Raw genomic sequence first — 18,950 nt, forward strand, 5'->3', positions numbered from 1 at the left:
TCAAACTCTTGGGCTTAAGCGATTCTCTTGCCTCAGCCTCCCAAGTAGCTGGGACTGCCGGTGCCCTAATCACTGAGCTCAGGTGCCAAGCCTATTGGCTTATTTTTTAATAGATCATTTCTGTTTATTTGTTATAGTTCAGCTCTGCAGAATTTTTCTTCCCTGTTCTTATTTTTGTTGTTGTTGTTTGGGGTTTATTGCAGGTACAAAGAATTAGATTGCACTGATTGCATTTGTTAGGTCAAGTCCCTCTTATATCCCGCCCCTAAGAGGTGTGCCATACACCATAAACCCCCATCTTCATCTCCCTTCCATTGGCTTATTTTTAATACAAGAAAAAGTTATTTTTAAAAATGCTATTTAATGACTTTAGAAAGTGGGCTTTCTTGAGTTGTTTTTTTTTTTTTTTTGCCCATATCCAGAATAGCCATAGTAAAACCAACAGCCACTGTAAAATACATAGTATCTAATGTTGTCTTTTGCAGAAAAGGACAGATCCGGTCCTCAAATTCTTACGTGCTACGGCTAGTTGTGGCAAAAATATATATGTGTGTGTGTATGTGTGTGTGTGTGTGTGTGTGTTTAATGTAAGAGCTTGGAATTAGAATTCCATATGGCACATTCATCTGCAGTTCAGGGATGCCCATGCTATGACTTTTAGAATAGAATCTCCACTGAGGAGGCATGAAAGAAATGGGAGCTAGGTAGCAAAAGTTAATGCAAGGTGGGACTAATTGAGAGATTTCCTGTTATAATTTGCATTTTTTTCTGTGGATAAAACTATTGCAGCTCAACAGTTTTCCACTCTTAGATTCTTAAAGTAATGAGTGTTTTAATCTATAATCTGTTATTATAATCATTTTTCTTTCATTGTTTATAAATGAACATAAGTAGTTGATTAGCCTTAAATTGCCTTAGATATAGTTATATCGTCTTCTGGTTTGCCCTTTTCTGCTTGCTGGCATGATTTATGTTCAGTTACCAAAATTATTGGCTCACTGTGGACTTTAATATAGAAGAATTGTTTAGCTAATTGTGTTTTTTCTTTTTCCCATTAGGGGGTGCTAGCATTATTCAGTGCCACATTCTTAATGATAAGAGACACATATTAACCAAAGATACCAATAATAATGTGGCATATTGGGATGTATTGAAGGTGAGTATCTTTTTTGGATCATGAACCCCCTTTATTTTTCATACATATATATTACATATGATAAGGTAATATATAAATGAAGATTAGATTATAGTAATACCTTATTTGGGGAGTGGATATGTTCTTATACAAATATTAGATAAGGCTATAGTTTATCTTTTAAATATCTAAACTGTTTGAATGGAAGCATTTTCTCTAGTACATTGCATATGGTATTATAATGCTATTTTGCCTTAAGATGCATACATCAATATTTCTCTTCCTTGACTCCACTGAGGGGGAGAAGGGGAAGCTGGTCTGTGTACTGTCAGATGATTGGCACTAGTTGCTGGTACCCGCTAGATTCTGGTAGCACCCCACCAGTTCTAATGACCAAAAATGTCTCTAGACATTGCCAAATGTTTAGAGGGAGAAAGGAGAAAGAATGGTGCAAAATCTCCCAAAGTCAAAACATACTGGAGTATGTAAAATAAGTGTGGCTGTTTATTTATAGCCATCACTTTGAATGTAAGTGACAACTCTGATCATGTTATGATGACTCTCTCCAGGATAGTTGAGACACATTACACTTTTTAACCATATTCTTTTTTTTTTTTTTTTTTTTTGAGACAGAGCCTCAAGCTGTCCCCCTGGGTAGAGTGCCGTGGCATTACAGCTCACAGCAACCTCCAACTCCTGGGCTCAAGCGAGTCTCCTGCCTCCGCCTCCCAAGTAGCTGGGACCACAGGCGCCCACCACAACGCCCGGCTATTTTTTGGTTGCAGCCGTCATTGTTGTTTGGCTGGTCCGGGCTGGGGATTCGAACCTGCCACCTTAGGTGTACGTGGCTGGTGCCTTAGCCGGTTGAGCTATAGGCGCCAAGCCACTTTTTAACCATATTCTAAAAGCACTAAAGAATTTGTAGGCAGACTGAAAGTTAATCTGCTTTCGTAATTAATACTTGCCAGTGTCCCTCTTAGTATTGATGATGTATTAGTTCATTTCGCCAACAAGTATTTTCTGGATTGAATGAACATAATATGCAAGGAACTGTGTTTAAGAGTGATAAATGCCAGGGTTGGTGGCTCATACCTGTAATCCTAGCACTCTGGGAGGCTGAGGCAGGTGGATCACCTGAGCTCAGGAGTTCGAGACCAGCCTGAGCAAGAGCGAAACCCCATCTCTAAAAATAGCAGGAAGTTGTGGCAGTGCCTATAGTCCCAGCTACCTGGGAAGCTGAGGCAAGAGGATCACCTGAGCCCAAGAGTTTGAGGTTGCTGTGAGCTAGGACAGCACAGCACTCTACTGAGGGTGACAAAGTGAGACTGTGTCTCAAAAAAAAAAAACAAAAAACAGTGATAAATGATGGAAAAGTCTGTACCATATTCCCTTCTGGTAAGATGGACAAGAATAGCAGAACGTGAAACCCTTACAGATAAAGAATAGACGTTATCACAGGATAGCTTGTGGACAAGGGCAGTTACTTACAACTGGAGAAGTCAGGAGAGCTTCATGACAGAGAAGTCATTTGAACAAAGGCTTCAAGGTTTCTAACATCTGGTAACAGGGAACCGCATTTTAGAAAGAGGAAATCAATGGCAAAGGCAGAGAAGAGGGATGATAGATGCTTTTTTAGGGCAAGGTGAGCAGTTTTATTTATTTGAGGACTAGAGTAAAAGGGAATGGCATGGGGTGAAAGAGTGAAAAGATGATATTTAGGTCATTTCCCGAAGTCTTTGTAGGCCCTAGAGTTGGCCTTTCTGTGGTAATCCCAGAAGAATCTTAGATAATTTTAGAGCAGAAAAATAACATTCAGAGCAATAGTAGTATATGTAATGGAAAACCAGAAAATGGAAGACAGTTGTCCTAAGCATAGTGATTTGGAAATCTACAGGAAGAGACAGATGTCATATATATTATATACGTTGTATATATTATAAAAAAAGAAAAGAACTGTTGGTTTTGTTAAGATCGTAGTTATAAAGAAAATAGATTCATTAAGTTTATTCACTTCAGTTAATTTCATGACTAAAACCATAAGGTAAGACTATTTCTTGCTAGGAAAAAGGGATTGTCTCTGAATGGAAACCTTGGCCTGATCACAACTTTCCCTCTCTGCAAGATAGCTATTTGGGAAGTCCACTATGAAATAATTGTTCGAAAAGCATGGCTTCAGAACAAGAGGCATTAGTTATTTTAATAGAAAGTTTAATTGTAACAGGCTCCCAAAGTCTGATTAGTTTTTCTCTAAAACAGTAAGATGCCACTCAAATAAAAACTCACATTTATTTCAGAGAGGAGTCACACTGGGAGGATCCAGAGCAGCCCAAAGGAACTCATCAGCAGAAATTCTTGATTCTTCACTTTGGTGGTCCTTCTCTAATGTAGCCCTAGCTGTGTTTTGTAATTGGACTTCATTCATTTTGTCCTGCCTAGCACCCGATTATTTCCAGAATATCCAAGAGAATCTGACCAGGCCAGCTATTTTTTGAGAGTTGACCTATTGATTTTCTGTGTATGCATCTTTTATTTACGCTGGGCCTAAAAACCCCACACTGTACCAGAATGCAGTTAGCTGCATTCTGAGCAGAGTCTTGCTATCTAAATAGGAGGTGGTTTTACTCAGAGGATTTAGAATACGCCATAGCATTTCTGTGTACCTGGCAGCTTCCCATATCCAGATACTAAACCTTGAAGTTTTCAGATCAAATGATCAATACAATAAACATGAAATTAAACTGTTGGAAAGTCAGGAGTGTTAAGGAACATAGACTTATGGGTTAGACAAAGCCACATTCTAATCTTGGCTCTGCCAACTATTGGCCAAGTGATCTAGAAATAGCTGAAGTTCTTTAAACCTGTTTTCTTCATTCCTAAAACATTGGTTGTACCAATTTGTTGGTGATTTTGAGAAGTGTTTAGCACACTGTCTGGCACATAATAGGAGGCTTTTGCCCTAATAGAGATGAAAGATGATATTTGTCTAGACTAGTGCAAGAATAAGGGAAAAGGAAAAAATAGAATGATTAGAAAAATATTTAGGCCTAGGAACAAAAGTGATACTTTAATGAAAGAAGTATGACAGAAAGGAAGAAACAAGGATCAATTCCAGGTTTCTGGATTGGACAGTTTGGTGAATGGAAATGATAGAGGGAATATAAAATGAAAAATGGGATATTGGGAGAAAGGGACATGCTGAAAAAGATGATGAATTTGAGTTTATATCAGATATCTGGGTAGAGGTATTTTATGGGTAGACAGCTATATAGTCCACATGTTAAAGAACTGGTCTGAACAAAAAGGTTATCAATTACAGTTGATGTCATGGGAAATGTCAGAGTTTCCAAGGGATATGTCTAGACTGAGAAGAAAAGAAACTGGGTCGTCATTGTTTCAGGGATGTTGGGAAAGGAGGAAGCCACAAGGGTATATGATAAAAATGGGTGAAAAAACCAAGAGCCCACAGCAGGTCAAGAACTAATTGAATGTTTCAGAAAGGAGCTGTGGTTGGTGCCATCAGCCTGCTGAGAGTTCATTCAAGGAACTGTAACATGCACATGAATTTAAATGATAAAGATGATGATCTCTAGGGGAGAGTCATAAGGGCAAAAGCCAGATGGGGCAGGTTGAGTTGTGATTGAGAAGTCAAAAATGAAGAGATTGAGTGGAGATAACTTGTAAAGAAATTTGACTTTGCCAAGATGCAGCCGGAGAAAATTAGGGGTAAGAGGGCCGAGAGAGGGTTTTGATTTTGATTGGTTTTATTTTAGCATTTTGGTATTTTTAAGATGGAAGAAATGTGAGCATGTTTCATTTTATTGCTTATGGGAGGAAGCCAGTATAGACAACAAGGGAGTAGAGGACAGAACAAGGTCCCAAAAAGCAAGAGGTAAGGGAAACCAGACAGACCACCACCAGAAGGGACACCTTTGTCTTTGCACCAAAAAGAAGGATAGCAAAATGTTAAGGGGATTCTGTCGGGGGTTTTCTCTCTTTTGAGAAGAGTCAGAGACGTGCTGATGTTAGTGGGGGACATACTAAACACAACACCACCACCACCATATGTCGACACAAACACAGCTAGGAGACAGATCTCCAAGGTTACAATGCTTTATCAAGTTATTTGTACAGTGCTGCCAGTGTATATGCACAGTGGCAAATTCGCCAACTTAATTGTCAGAGGACAACCTACTTGGAGGATGACTATAGTGATACTCAGCAATGAGGTATCTTCTAGGATGAGTTCATGAACTTGTCAGACCTCATTTGTCATTCATGTAGATGATCATGTCCAGGATGAAAGCAAGAACTTGAGATGGACTTCAAGACAGCCAAGGCTCGAGTCTTCAGTAAATGACCACCAAAGTTGCTAGATGTCAGTGAAGGAAGGGCATACAGTTTGCTGCAGCTAAATAACATGGGTCTCGAAGGTTTTACCTGCAGATGGTGGAGTAATGGTGTCCATGTGGCATTGGGATACAGCAGAATAAACAGAGCCTCCCTTAGAAAAGATGACTGACAAAGTGGGGTCCTCAGAAAAGAGTCAAGTTTCTGTTAGGTTGAGGAAGAATAGAGTTCTCTGTGATACAGTTCAGAATTGTGAGCTGCAGTTGGAAATACCACTTGGTGCCAAAGAAGGCTTACAACATACTTTTGGGGAGCACATATATTTAGGGAATAAGAAAAAGAGTAAGGAAGGATTATATTGGTCAAAAAGAGAAATTTCTAAAATACTGCCTATAGCTTTTGTCTGAGGATAACAACATTTCTATTATAGTAAACACTTATTAACTTATTTGTTCCTTGGAGATTTTTTTTTCCTTTTGAATTTCATTTGACATTGCTTCTAGGTAAGTATAGTAATACACTATATCAGTATCAGCAAAATTAAATTATAATTTCCCATAAAAAATAATATTTGTGGAAGTTTTTTAATTTAAAATTTTAGTAGCAGCAGATCTTAAAGGCAAATGCTTTAAGATTAAAAAATAAATTGACCACTTTCTTTTTGAAATGTATTTTAGACATTTTCAAATGTGAAAACGTGTAAAATTTTGAATAGCAAAGTCAAAATCAAATGAATTAACTACTTAATGCTGATCTTTATACTTTCTTTTTGATATATAGGCATGTAAAGTTGAAGATCTGGGCAAAGTAGATTTTGAAGATGAAATTAAGAAAAGATTTAAAATGGTATATGTGCCAAATTGGTTCTCAGTAGACTTAAAAACAGGGGTAAGTTAGCAGTCGATACTTGTGTAATTTGGGATAGTCGAAGATTTCCTATATAGCTTATTATCAGTTGGCAGGGTCCTTTGTCAGTGGCATGTATTCTGATGCATGCCACTAACAGCTTTGTTTTTAGTATGAAAAAAGAAAAAAAATTTGTGTTGATATTTACAAAATGCAATTTAAATGTCTTTGGTATGCCAGCAAACTAAATTGCAATTGCATTAAATCACATAAAACACATTTTTGGTCCCTGAGGCTTCAGTCAAATAGTACAAATGAATAAAGGTGTAGAGACTTACTTGGACAATGTGTTCAAATGCATGCCACTAACAGCTTTTTCCTTTGACAGATGTTGACTATTACTTTGGATGAGAGTGACTGTTTTGCTGCTTGGGTTTCTGCAAAAGATGCTGGTTTCAGCAGCCCTGATGGGTCAGATCCAAAATGTAAGTCCTTCCTTTTCCTCCTCTCTCTGAAAGAGAAGTGAATCTGTGCTATTTGTTTGCTGTCATCTTTGTAAAAGTCCTTTAAATTTTGTTAGCTACATCTTTGGTTGGTATTCTTCTAAGAACAGGGTATGTAGACCTGATTGATATATACAAATGCAGTTTAAGTGCCTTCATATGGACATGGAAATAGCCCTTTAAAGATTGTGGTTCTTGGGGCAGCACCTGTGGCTCAAAGGACTAGCGCGCCAGCCCCATATGCCAGAGGTGGCAGGTTCAAACCCAGCCCCAGCCAAAAACTGCAAAAATAAAAATAAAAAATAAATAAATAAAAAAGATTGCAGTTCTTGTTTTTGTTTGTATTAAAGAATGACTATATCTGAACAACCAAGTAGAATATCTGTTTGCTCCATATTATCATTGCTTTAAACATTTTAAGATAAAATTTTAGCAGACTTGGCAAAATTTCTGAAGGTTTGATTTTAAACATTATTGGCTTTGGGTTAAGAATTTAATGTCATAATATATGGAAACTTACAATTTTTATTCTTCTAAATCTTCTTTTCCATTTGTTTCTTTTTAATTAACTTTTTTACAGTGAATTTAGGAGGACTTTTACTCCAAGCACTCCTAGAATATTGGCCTAGAACACACGTAAATCCAATGGATGAAGAAGAAAATGAAGTAAACCATGGTAAGTATTTTTAGGTTCAGATAATTGACTAAGAATTACTCAGTTAAAAGATAACTTAAACTGTTTCCTAAATTGTGACAAAATAAATATTTGTGGTATGCTCAATTTATTTTTCTCCCTTTCACAGCACAAAGTTAGAACTTCCACCTGGTCTTCACTGAGACTGAGATTTCAAGAAAGCCAACTATCTTATGATATGGCCACTTAGACTGCTCAAGATAGATAAAATAAACCCTGTAGACATTCAAATGACCTTTACCTTAAAATTAGACACCTTAGCATCCAAAAATATTCCTCAGAGTATCTGTGATCTTTTGGATTTACCTCCAAATCTAGGAATTAACTACACCAAAAAGCCAGGTTTGTCATTGTGTGGTCATGCTTCATGTTGGCTTGGAATGTTGATATTTCCTAGCCTGATAATTTAACTGATTTTGACTCTGAATGTTGAATGTTTCAAGAAAAAAACAAAATGCCAACTCCGAAGTGGCAGGGTACATGAATAAGTACATATAAAGAATTAATGTCTTTGAGGACATTCAAAAGATGTGCGTGCCATAGGCAATGGCAATAACTTTCTCTGGGTAGCAGCAGAGAACATGTTTTGAATGCATGCATTTGACTCAGGTTGATTAAAGAAAGGGGAAAAAAACAGAACTTAGAATTTCACATCTCGTGTGTAACCTACAGCTGGTTGAGGAGTCATTGAGTCCCACCTACTGAGGCTTACTCTACTGAAGATTCTCTGCTGACCACCAGGAGTGAGCAACAATGGCGAGTACCTCCTGCCAGGGACTTTGTTCTGGCTGACAGATTCATCCATAATGATTGGTAGAATTTAAATGTCTCACTCGAGGATGACATGCTTCGTTAAAAACCAGTCTTCTCATGTCCCTGTCAGAGAGAGGGCACTGGCCCCACTCTTGGTGGCTCTTCTATCACTTGCCCTACTTTGCTCCCTATCAGAACTGTACAGTGGACTATGAGCCAGAAAAACTAATGGAAAAATCTTTCCACAGAATGTGAGGCAGTCTAGGGTCTGGTGTGGGCTCTGCTGATAAATAGCTATGTTGCTATGGCAGGTCATTTCCAGTTAGGATGCCCTCAGAGGCCCAAATAAACAATAAAGATTAAGTAGTCAAAGGCAGTGGTAAAATCAGCACCCCTTGGATTCAGGGTGGGGAAATGTGGGAAGGCTACAAGGAAGAAATCACCAGAAACCCCACATAACCCTGATATCAAACTGCTGTGGGAAAAAAAGCAGAGCAGGGCTTACCCACCTCCTCCTCCAAAGCCTGGGCTGTAGCATCTGCACCATGCTCAGCGGATACTCCAGAGTTGTGGCAGTGGCTCTTGATGAGCAGCTGAAGAATTCAAACCCCTTAGCTACAAGTAGGGGTATAAAAAAACACATGGGCATGGCCCCTATCCTTATACTGTAGAAGGGCAGAGAGCTATGTACAGAAAGCATTCGGAGGGAGAGGGAGAAAGGAGTGTTGGGTATTAGGAGAAAGGTTCCACAAGTGCTATAGGACTTCAGAGGGTGAGAATTATTGATTTCAATAGGGAAATGTTAATTAATGAGTTGGCACTTGAGTGGGAGTCAACTGTACCGCATCAAAACATTGCAAAGAATGGGCCAGGCAGGTGCATGTGGTTCGTGCCTGTAAGTCTAGGACTGTGGGAGGCTGAGGCGAGAGGATCCCTTGACCTTAGGAGTTTGAGACCAACCTGAGCAAGAGCAAGACCTCAACTCTACTAAAAATAGAAAAACCAGGCATTGTGGTATGTGCCTACAGTCCCAGCTTCTCAGGAGGCTGAGGCAGGAGGATAACTTGAACTGAGGAGTTTGAGGTTGCATGTGAGCTAGACTACTCTAGCCTGGGCAAAAAAATGAGACTCTATCTTTTTTTTTTTAAAAAAAAAAAAAAAAAGGTTGCAAAGAATACAGAGTGGCAATGAAATCTGCAGAGAATAATAAAAGTAACATTGTGGCCTCTTTGAAGATTTCATTTTTCCCTAATACCTCTGTCATTAGCTATGGCTGCTATCAATTTTTTTTTTCCTCAAGAAATTTTTCTGAACTTGATTCTACAAAAGAAACCCAGATCATCATTTATAATAGCCTGTCCTAGACTTCCTTGTGGCTGAAGTATCTGATTGTGTTATTGTTTAGAATCTCAAACATTAGGCTTAGCACCTGTAACATAGTGGTTACAGTGCTGGCCACATAATGCTGAGACTGGCACATTCGAACCCAGACGGGGCCCGCTGAATGAACAACAATAATAACTGCAACAACAACAAAAAATAGCTGAGCGTTGTGGTGGGTGCCTGTAGTCCCAGCCACTTGGGAGGCTGAGGCAAGAGATTTGCTTAAGCCCAAGAGTTGGAGGTTGCTGTGAGCTGTGATGCCATGGCACTCTACCAAGGGTGACATAACAAGACTCTGTCTCAAAAAAAAAAAAGAAAAAAAAGAATCTCAAACATTAATCTTCTCTTTTATTAAAATCCCCCAAAATGTAGTCATTTCTCATAAAGTAGTTGCCATGTTTCTTATTTTTAGGACTTTAACTTTTGTTTGCTTTTTACCTTTATTTCTAAATGACTGACTTATAGGACTTTTGACTTTAAAAATCATGCAGTTTTTGAAGTTTGTGGAAGTAAAATGTTTAGAATCTATGTTTTTAGCACTAACTCTGGATACTAACACCACCTTAATCTTTTCCTAGTAAATGGAGAGCAGGAGAACCGAGTACAGAAGGGAAATGGATATTTTCAAGTGCCCCCACACACACCTGTGATCTTTGGTGAAGCTGGAGGCCGCACACTGTTCAGGTATGATCAGCCAGGGCCCTGCCTAGAAAGCGTCCCATTTGCTAAGAAGTATTGACTCAAACAGATGTTAGAAGTTGTTATTAACTTTTAGGGATAGCAAGGATTTGAAAGCTTTCCCGTGCCCATGAGATAATGTCTCATGCTATTAGACCATGTTCTAACTGAGAAGACAACCACTAGTGTTAAACTAAGTTAGATGGCCTTGCCTCAAAGCAGCACCTCTGGTGATCTCTGCAGTAAGAAACTCTCACTTTCTTACTCTGCCTGCCTGACTGCAAATGTTAGGGAACAAATGACATCACCAGAAATCCCTGCCCACAGACAAGCATCAGAGTAGGTACTTTCCCTCAGGCCAGGCCAACCAAGATGAGCTGGATGGTTCCTGGGAACTGGTGTAGTTGACACTGGCCTGACCTGAGGTGCCAACAAGCCATGGTGGATTCGGGTGGGGGAAGCTTTCTAGTCTCTTACAGGTGCCAGAAGTGAGAAAAATGCTTGTCTTACCCTTGAGTACAGAATTCTTTCTCTTTATGGTAGTTTCCTGAGAATACTTTCCAGAAATATCCTTGCCCCCAATGCATGTAAAGGCCTGTAATGTACACTGTAAGCACTGGCCTTTCTTGAGTGCTGGGCCTGCACCTAGGTTTCCTATAATCACCTAAGGACTGAGAGAGACAGCAATAGTGTCCACGGGTGGCCTTGTAATCTGGGAACCTGAGTTTTAGTACCTGCTTTCCCTTTTAGCTGAGTGAGTCATTTGCTGAGCTATACTTTATTGCTTGAGCTGTCAAGTGGGGTTATCCTAAATGAAATCCATGAAGGTTTCTGCCTCCAATGATTTTGGCAGTGATTTTGTCATCTGTGCTTGTTGTGTCACTTACTATCTGCTGGATTATGTTTAGGCTGCTCTGCCGAGATTCTGGGGGTGAGACTGAGTCGATGCTTCTTAATGAGACAGTGCCACAATGGGTAATTGACATCACTGTGGATGTAAGTGTCCTACACTCTCACTTTGTCCTTTAATTTTTTCCAACTTATGAAATTAACAACTTCTTTAGATAATAGAGTCTTAAACCTTAAAAAACACTAGACTCCCAAGTGAAATCCCCATCTGCTTTCTTGCAGTTCTAAAGTTGCAGAAGTAGTATTGATAGTTATCTATATCTGGTTTTGTTGTATTTTAATTATAAAAAGGATATATGATTTTTTAATAATATAATAAATGAAGTGAAATTCCCACTTCTTTTCCAGGCATTCATTTTTGCCCATGCATTTGCTATCCTTTCCTCCCAGAAGTAACAACTATTAATAAGTTAATACATAGCCTTTGGTATTTTTTCTTTGCATTCATAATTATGTATTATTTGTGTACATATATCTGTGCACAGTTCATTTTCCACAAAATCTCTTATACATACTGTTCTGCAACTTTTTTCACTTAAAAATATATCTTAGCCATCTTTTCATATCTATACATATGGATCATTCTTTTTTAATGGCTGCATAAAATTCCACTGTACAAATGTACCATAATTTAATTGGTCCCCTATTAATGGACATTTAAGTTGTTGTTTCCAATGTTTTGTAATACAAACAGTGCTTCGGTGAACATCTTTGTGTACTTTTTAGGATAAATCCTAGAAGTGGAATTGCTGGGTCAAAGAGTATGCACATTTTAAATTTTGATAAATATTGCCAAATTGCCCTCCACAAAGGCTATACCAGTTTACACTCTCACCATCAGAGGAGTATCCATTCCCCTGTGCCTGTACCAATGCTGGATACTTTTAATCTTTGCTAAAAGATAACCAAATATTATCTCATTGTTTTAATGTGGACTCTTAAAAAATTGTGAGGTTAAGCATCTTTTCATATTGGCCATTTGTATTTCTTCTGTGAATTGCCTGTTTGTATTCTTTACCTATTTTTCAATTGGGTCATTTGTCTCTCTTATTGATTTGTAAGAGTTCTTTATATTGTATATCAACCCTCTGACTACTATCTGTGTCTCTCAGTTAAATTTTTACTTTGTTCATGGTGTCTTTTTCCAGGTGAAAAGTTTTAATTTTTATATAATCAAATTAATACTTTATGGCTCTGAATTCAATGTCCTGTTTAGGTATTTCCCTCTCCAAAGTAAGAAAAATGTTCTCCTATATTCTTCTCTGGTACTTTTATGATAATTTTTTATGTCTAGCTCTTTAACCTACTAGAATTTATTCCTCTATTTGGTGTGAGGTAGGATTCTAAGTTTTCCCAAAGAGCCAATGTACCAGCACAATTCATTAAATAATCTATCCTTTTTCTACTAATTTGAAATGCTATCTGTATCATGTACTAAATTTCTGTATACACATGGGTTTGTTATTAGACCGTCCTGAGTACTGTTTGCCTATTTTATGTATTCCTACAGCCGTATGAAAAGGAATTTAATCTCTAGAAGCTTTAAAAAATTTATTTTGTCCCAGATATACCTCCAAGAGCTTAAAACCTGAGTGACACCTGATGGTTATACTGTGATCTTCTGTATGTCTGAGCTCCCACTCAACTACTACTTCCTTTGAGTGTGAAACTCACCTGACGTGCATTGCTGACCTTAGACCTGTCGCTTACTGCTGAAAGGAAACACCAGCCAGGATATGACATGGAAGTTCGGAGGGGATTTATACCCTGAGAAAAGATGACCACATAATTTTTATTCTTCATCTTAATATGTAGTTTGTCTCATGGTAGACATCTAGATTCTTGGCTGAAGTTCCCACTTTTTCTTAAACCTCTGACCTCATTCTGATGTCAGAGCAAAAGAAAATGGGAAGACTTGAGTGGCCTTTTCTGATAATTGGCCTTACCAGAATACAGTGTGTGGCTTTCTTTGCTCAAAGCTGAATGTGGTGGGTTTCTCTTAAGATATTGACGTTTTTGTTTGGGCCTTTAGGTGTTGGCCCCAATATTTTAATGCAGAATTGACATTTTGGTTTGTATGGCTTGAAAAATTAAAGTTTGTTTCCCTTTAACACTTTGTACTGTTATTGAAGAAGAGCCATGCTACAATTTGTTATTGTCACTACTACTACATATAACTTGTCTATATATCTTTTATTACAAAACCAGATGTTATACTTTCCTGATAAATTTTTTCAATCTGACTTAGATAATTTATTTACTATAAATTTCATAGGAAGTCACTTTTAATTATAAAATAATTATTGCTGGTATATCATATTTTCCTGTTGACATCATTTTAGTGTGTCAGCTAATAGAAACTACTACACCTTTTTAACTTTTAATATTTCAGAAAAATATGCCCAAATTCAACAAAATTCCTTTCTACCTCCAACCTCATGCATCTTCAGGAGCAAAAACCTTAAAAAAGTAAGTAAATGTAGTATCATATGGTGCCTTAATCTAATTAATTATTAGAGAGAACTCTTTTTCCTTATGATCACTTTTATAGTAATTAAACCACTTACCAGTTTACTATTGTAGGATACAGGTGCTCAAAAATAAATAGGACATGGATTTTTGTCTCATCATAACAATTTAGGACACAAACTGTGTATAATAACTGTATTTAATGAATACTTAGGGAATAATGAGAATGGGAAAAAGAAGTGAGTTTTTGGCTAGGGAGCCTTTGAAGAGTCGTATCTTCAAAAGAGAGCTACAACTTCAAAAGATAGATATTCTAGGTTCGGGACATAGTCTGATCAGAAATGTGGATGTCAGAGCATGCACAGGAAACTGGAAAGTAGCATGAGGACCCATGTAACTGGAGCATAAGATGGAGGGGCAGCAGGAGGATTTTAGGAATTAATTAGAAAGGCATGTAGTGGTTTTAATGACATTGGATTTGGAGGCCAAATCATGGAACAGGGATGTCTAACCCACAGGCCACAGGCTGGGTGTGGCCCGGGATAGCTATGAATGCAGTCCAATACAAAATCATGAGCATATTTAAAACATTATGAGATTTTTTTTTTTTGAGACAGAGTCTCACTATGTCACCCTCAGTAGAGTGCTGTGACATCACAGCTCACAGCAACCTCAAACTCTTGGGCTTAAGTGAATCTCTTGCCTCAGCCTCCCAAGTATCTGGAACTATAGGTGCTGGCCACAACGCCCAGCTATTTTTTGATTGCAGTTGTCATTGTTGTTTAGCTGGCCTGGGCCAGGCTCGAACCTGCCAGCCTCAGTGTATATAGCCAGTGCCGTAACCACTGTGCTATGGGGACCAAGCCCATTATGAGTTTTTGTGATTTTTTTTTTTGAGGGAGGGTGAAACTTCATTGCATGGTTCTCAAGCATGAACTTTGGAGATGACATCATGTTGCATGTCACATAAAACATACCCACATTCTCAGCATTTGTACACATTTGTACCTTCAGTTTTACGGCGGTATGCAACTTCCAGCATGTTATCTTCCAAGTACAGTTGAATTGACATCACCAGACATTACTTGTGCTGGTGACTTGGCGAGGCAGCGATTATCAGTATTTCAACCTACCATATAAATGTAAATATAATCCCTTATCTATTATTATTTTAATCCCAGCAAGGTTTCTACATCTCAAAAGAAAACAGAACCCAAAGAAAGAAAAATTACAGATGAAGGAATATCAGTCAATGAAAAGTGGACAGACACAGATGACTCCTTTTATGTCAAGGCAAATAGTAAGGCACTTACTTAATTTGTAGGGAATTTGTGCACATTTTCAAAGACTAATTTGAAAAGGCATTATATGCAAAAACATGCTGCCAAATTCGATGTGTATGAAGGATTGTGTCCCAGGGCAAAATAGTTGAACTGAAAAAGAGTTTATCTTCTCAACAAAAAAAAATTTTTTAAGTTACAAGTCAGATTCCATTTTAAAAGCTAATTATGTGATAGCATATTTAATAGCAAAAAAAATTTACTGATGGTGAATTTATTAAGCAGTATATGGAAAGCACAGCAGATATAATTTGCCCTGAAGAAAAGGGAAATATTTCAAAAATCAGTTTGTCTCACCAGACTGTAGCGAGACGAATTGAAAAAATTAAAAGATCTATCAAAAGAAATTTGAAAAGTAAAGCTGCTAATTTTAAATTTTATGCTTTGATGATGGATGACAATACCGATGCTACAAATAGGGCTCAACTTGACGTTTAACAGACATATAGATGACAAATATAATTTCACTGAAGAAATGACTTTTTTAGGTGTCATTAAAAAACACAACTTAAATCAGTAGATTTATGTGAAGCAGTAAAAAATATGTTAAAGCAATTTCCTTTGTCTGTTGTCAACATCTTTTTAGTATAGTTACTGACAGTGCCCCCGTGATACTGGATGAAAGAGGGAGACTTGTAAAGTTAGTAGAAGATGGTGCAACTGCCTCCTAAAACTCACATTTGTCATGACGTGCATCAAGAAAATTTATGCACAAAAGCTGTAAAAGTGGATAACATCATGCAAATTGTCATCAAGACTGTGAATTTCATAAGGGCCAAGGGATTGAATCATCGCCAATTCCAGGAATTCCTTAAAAGTATTGATGCTGACTATCATTTACCTTTCGAAGTAAGCTGGCTAGGTTGAGGCCAAATGTTGAAAAGATCTTATGATTTGCAGCATGTTATCAAGTCGTTTATGGTATCAGAAACCAAATTTGTGCCAGAACTTGGCAATGAAAACTGGCTTACTGATTTAGCATTTTTAGTGGATTTAACTGTTCATTTAAATGAGTTAAACATGTATCTTCAAGGTGAAAACCAACTGATCAATACAATATTCTAAACCATAACAGCATTCCAAATGAAACTGAATCATAGCAAGCTCAAATTAAGGCAAACAATTTTATGCATTTCAACATATTGGCTAAATACAGTTCTGTGAACAGCAAAAAATATGTAGCCTTACTTTTCTATTTGATATAAGAATTTGAAAACAAGATATCAAGATTTCCAGGAAAATAATATTTTGGTGCATTTGTGACTCCGTTTTGCAGTTGCTTTTGGGGGGGGGGGCGGGGCTGGGTTTGAACCCGCCACCTCCAGCATATGGGGCCGGCGCCCTACTCCTTTGAACCACAGGTACCACCCCATTTGTGACTCTATTTTCAGTCAACATAAATATGTTACCTGCCAACTCTCAAATTGAATGCATAGAGCTACAGTCTAACATTCAACTTAAAGAAAAATTGGATCATGTCTCTTTAGTGGACTTTTATACATCCCATCTTCCCAGAGACAAATCTCCCTCACTTCACAATCATGCCTTATTCATGTCATCACTTTCTGGAAGCACATTTGCAAGCTACTATTTTCAAGAATGAAGCATGTTAAGAGTAAAATTAGAAGCAAAATATCTGATGAGCACCTTAAGAACTCATTAAAAATTGCAGCTACTTCCATTGAACCAGATATCGATGCATTAATTCTCAAATACAATGTCAATATCCCACTAGTTTTATGTTGCCCACTTTTCTGTTACTTCTATAATAAAAAATATTTTTTAAAACATTGTATTACTTTTTCATTTTATGTACATTTTCTATATTAATGATCACAAACTTGGGACCCGCTCAATGATTTATAAGACTCTCTGGGTTGCTGCATAATTAGGATTATTATGTGAGAACTTATGTATCTGTAGTGGTGGATATCACCAAAATTGTGTATGGGCCTTGTTTTTGTTCATCAGCTTTCATTAGTATTTGTGTATTTAATGTGTAGCCAAAGACAACTCTTCTGCTTCCAATGTGGTCCAGAGAAACAAAAAGGTTAAGCAAATATGAAATGTGCCTTAGACCAAGGCTCAAGGCAGGGGAGACCCAAACAAAGAATTTTAGTAGTCCAGGAACGGGATGCTGAACTAGCAACAGTATGTATATCTTAGCAAGTAAAATCAACAAGAAATTTTAAAACTTTTTTGTTACAGAGATTTCTAAATTTATACCAGAAGAAAATAGAACACTGGCCCATCAGAAATCCTCTATAATTATCAACACCTTGCTAAACACTTTGCTTCATCTGTATCTCTACCTACTCACCCGCTCACCTCCCTCTACAGAAACACACATGGATTATTTTGAAGTGAATAATAATATTGACATAAGAATTTGAAAACAAGATCTCAAGATTTCCAGTCAATTTTCCAGTAAAGATGGATTATTTTAAAGTGAATCCTAGATATCACTTCAACTAAATTTAATGACTAAAATTCAGGATGGCTTTCAGAGTTTAGGCTTCTTGGTTTAACAATTACTGACTTTTGTCAGAGATGCAGAAGTAGGTTAGAAGGTGAAGGAATTGATGAGTCTAATTTGGGACATGCAGAGTTTGAGGTACTTGTAGGACATTCAGTTGTAGATATCTAGCCAACTGTTAGGATTGTGTTCTGGCATAAGATTGAGAGATGAGGTCTAGAATGGGGCATCATCTGCCCACAGATGCTAGTTGAAGGCATGGCAGTGGCAAGGAGAGCCCTGGGAAATTTGAGCCCCAGGAGGTTCAGATCCTGGTAAGCAATGGAGGGTGCCTTCCTGTCCAGGATTATTTCGTTTGCCCTTGCTCTGTGAAAGTATTCAAGGGAGTAAAATTCATTGCTATTCTTTATGTATATGTAAGTTTTAAGAACATGAATTAAGGCTCCGCACCCATAGCTCAGTGAGTAGGGCACTGGCCACAAAAACCAAGACTGGTGGGTCGAGCCTGGCCCAGGCCGGCTAAACAACCATGACAACTGCAACCAAAAGATAGCCGGGTGTTGTGGGAGGTACCTATAGTCCCAGCTACTTGGGAGGCTGAGGCAGTAGAATCACTTAAGCCCAAGGTTTGAGGTTGCTGTGAGCTGTGATGCCACGGCACTCTACCAAGGGCAACATAGTAAAACTTCTGTCTCGAAAGAAAAAAACCAAAAGCATTAATCTCATTAAGTAGCACATAAGCTCTGTCTTATAGAACATCTTTTGTCAGTTCTTAAAATGGATTAAGCCATCCTGCTGCCATGTAGGGGTGGGGAACCTACAGCCTTCTGATTTCAAAATTGTTCTTTTTTAAGCACCAGAAGAGGCAAGAAAAGCTTCATCATCTTTCTCTGTTGTATCCCTTTTAATAAAAAGGATTGGTTCTATAAAATGTGGATTCATTCAAAAGGCCACACTTAAGGACCTACAAGGCCACAGGTTCCCTACCTGTAGAAGGCAGTTACATTGGTTTGTTTCTGTGGTATGTTTTATCTTCATAAAATGTTATCACCAAAGAAAAATAATATGGTAGCAGTATTTAATGATTTTACTGATGTCACATTATATTACTGTTTTTTACAGGGATAGACTGTCTGCTAGTGACATGCTTCAAGTCCGGAAAGTTATGGAACATGTTTATGAGAAGATTATCAACTTAGATAATGAGTCTCAAACCACTAGCTCTTCTAATAATGAAAAACCAGGAGAACAGGAAAAAGAAGAGGATATTGCTGTACTGGCAGAGGAGAAAATTGAACTTTTGTGCCAGGACCAGGTAAGTAGACTTGAGGACCACATCTCCATTTTTTTCAGTAGTGTTGCTCAGAAAAAAAGCGACAATAGGGCATGAATATTGTTCCCAAATTTGTTGCCTTTA

At 37.8% G+C, this 18,950-nt stretch overlaps 1 protein-coding gene across 1 annotated transcript in view; it reads left to right on the plus strand.

The window, feature by feature from the left end:
- Nucleotides 1–18,950, plus strand: part of WDR48 (WD repeat domain 48) — a 54,538-nt gene that overhangs the window by 33,042 nt on the left and 2,546 nt on the right. Inside the window, exons 11-18 of the mRNA XM_003794471.3 lie at nucleotides 1,059–1,156; nucleotides 6,263–6,370; nucleotides 6,717–6,813; nucleotides 7,412–7,507; nucleotides 10,240–10,345; nucleotides 11,248–11,335; nucleotides 13,641–13,717; nucleotides 18,656–18,848. Of these exons, the coding sequence (XP_003794519.1) occupies nucleotides 1,059–1,156; nucleotides 6,263–6,370; nucleotides 6,717–6,813; nucleotides 7,412–7,507; nucleotides 10,240–10,345; nucleotides 11,248–11,335; nucleotides 13,641–13,717; nucleotides 18,656–18,848 (863 nt within the window). The remainder of the gene's footprint in view (nucleotides 1–1,058; nucleotides 1,157–6,262; nucleotides 6,371–6,716; nucleotides 6,814–7,411; nucleotides 7,508–10,239; nucleotides 10,346–11,247; nucleotides 11,336–13,640; nucleotides 13,718–18,655; nucleotides 18,849–18,950) is intronic.

The sequence above is a fragment of the Otolemur garnettii genome, unplaced genomic scaffold (assembly GCF_000181295.1).
Source record: "Otolemur garnettii isolate 467f Iridium unplaced genomic scaffold, OtoGar3 scaffold00082, whole genome shotgun sequence".
NCBI classification, from domain to species: domain Eukaryota; kingdom Metazoa; phylum Chordata; class Mammalia; order Primates; family Galagidae; genus Otolemur; species Otolemur garnettii.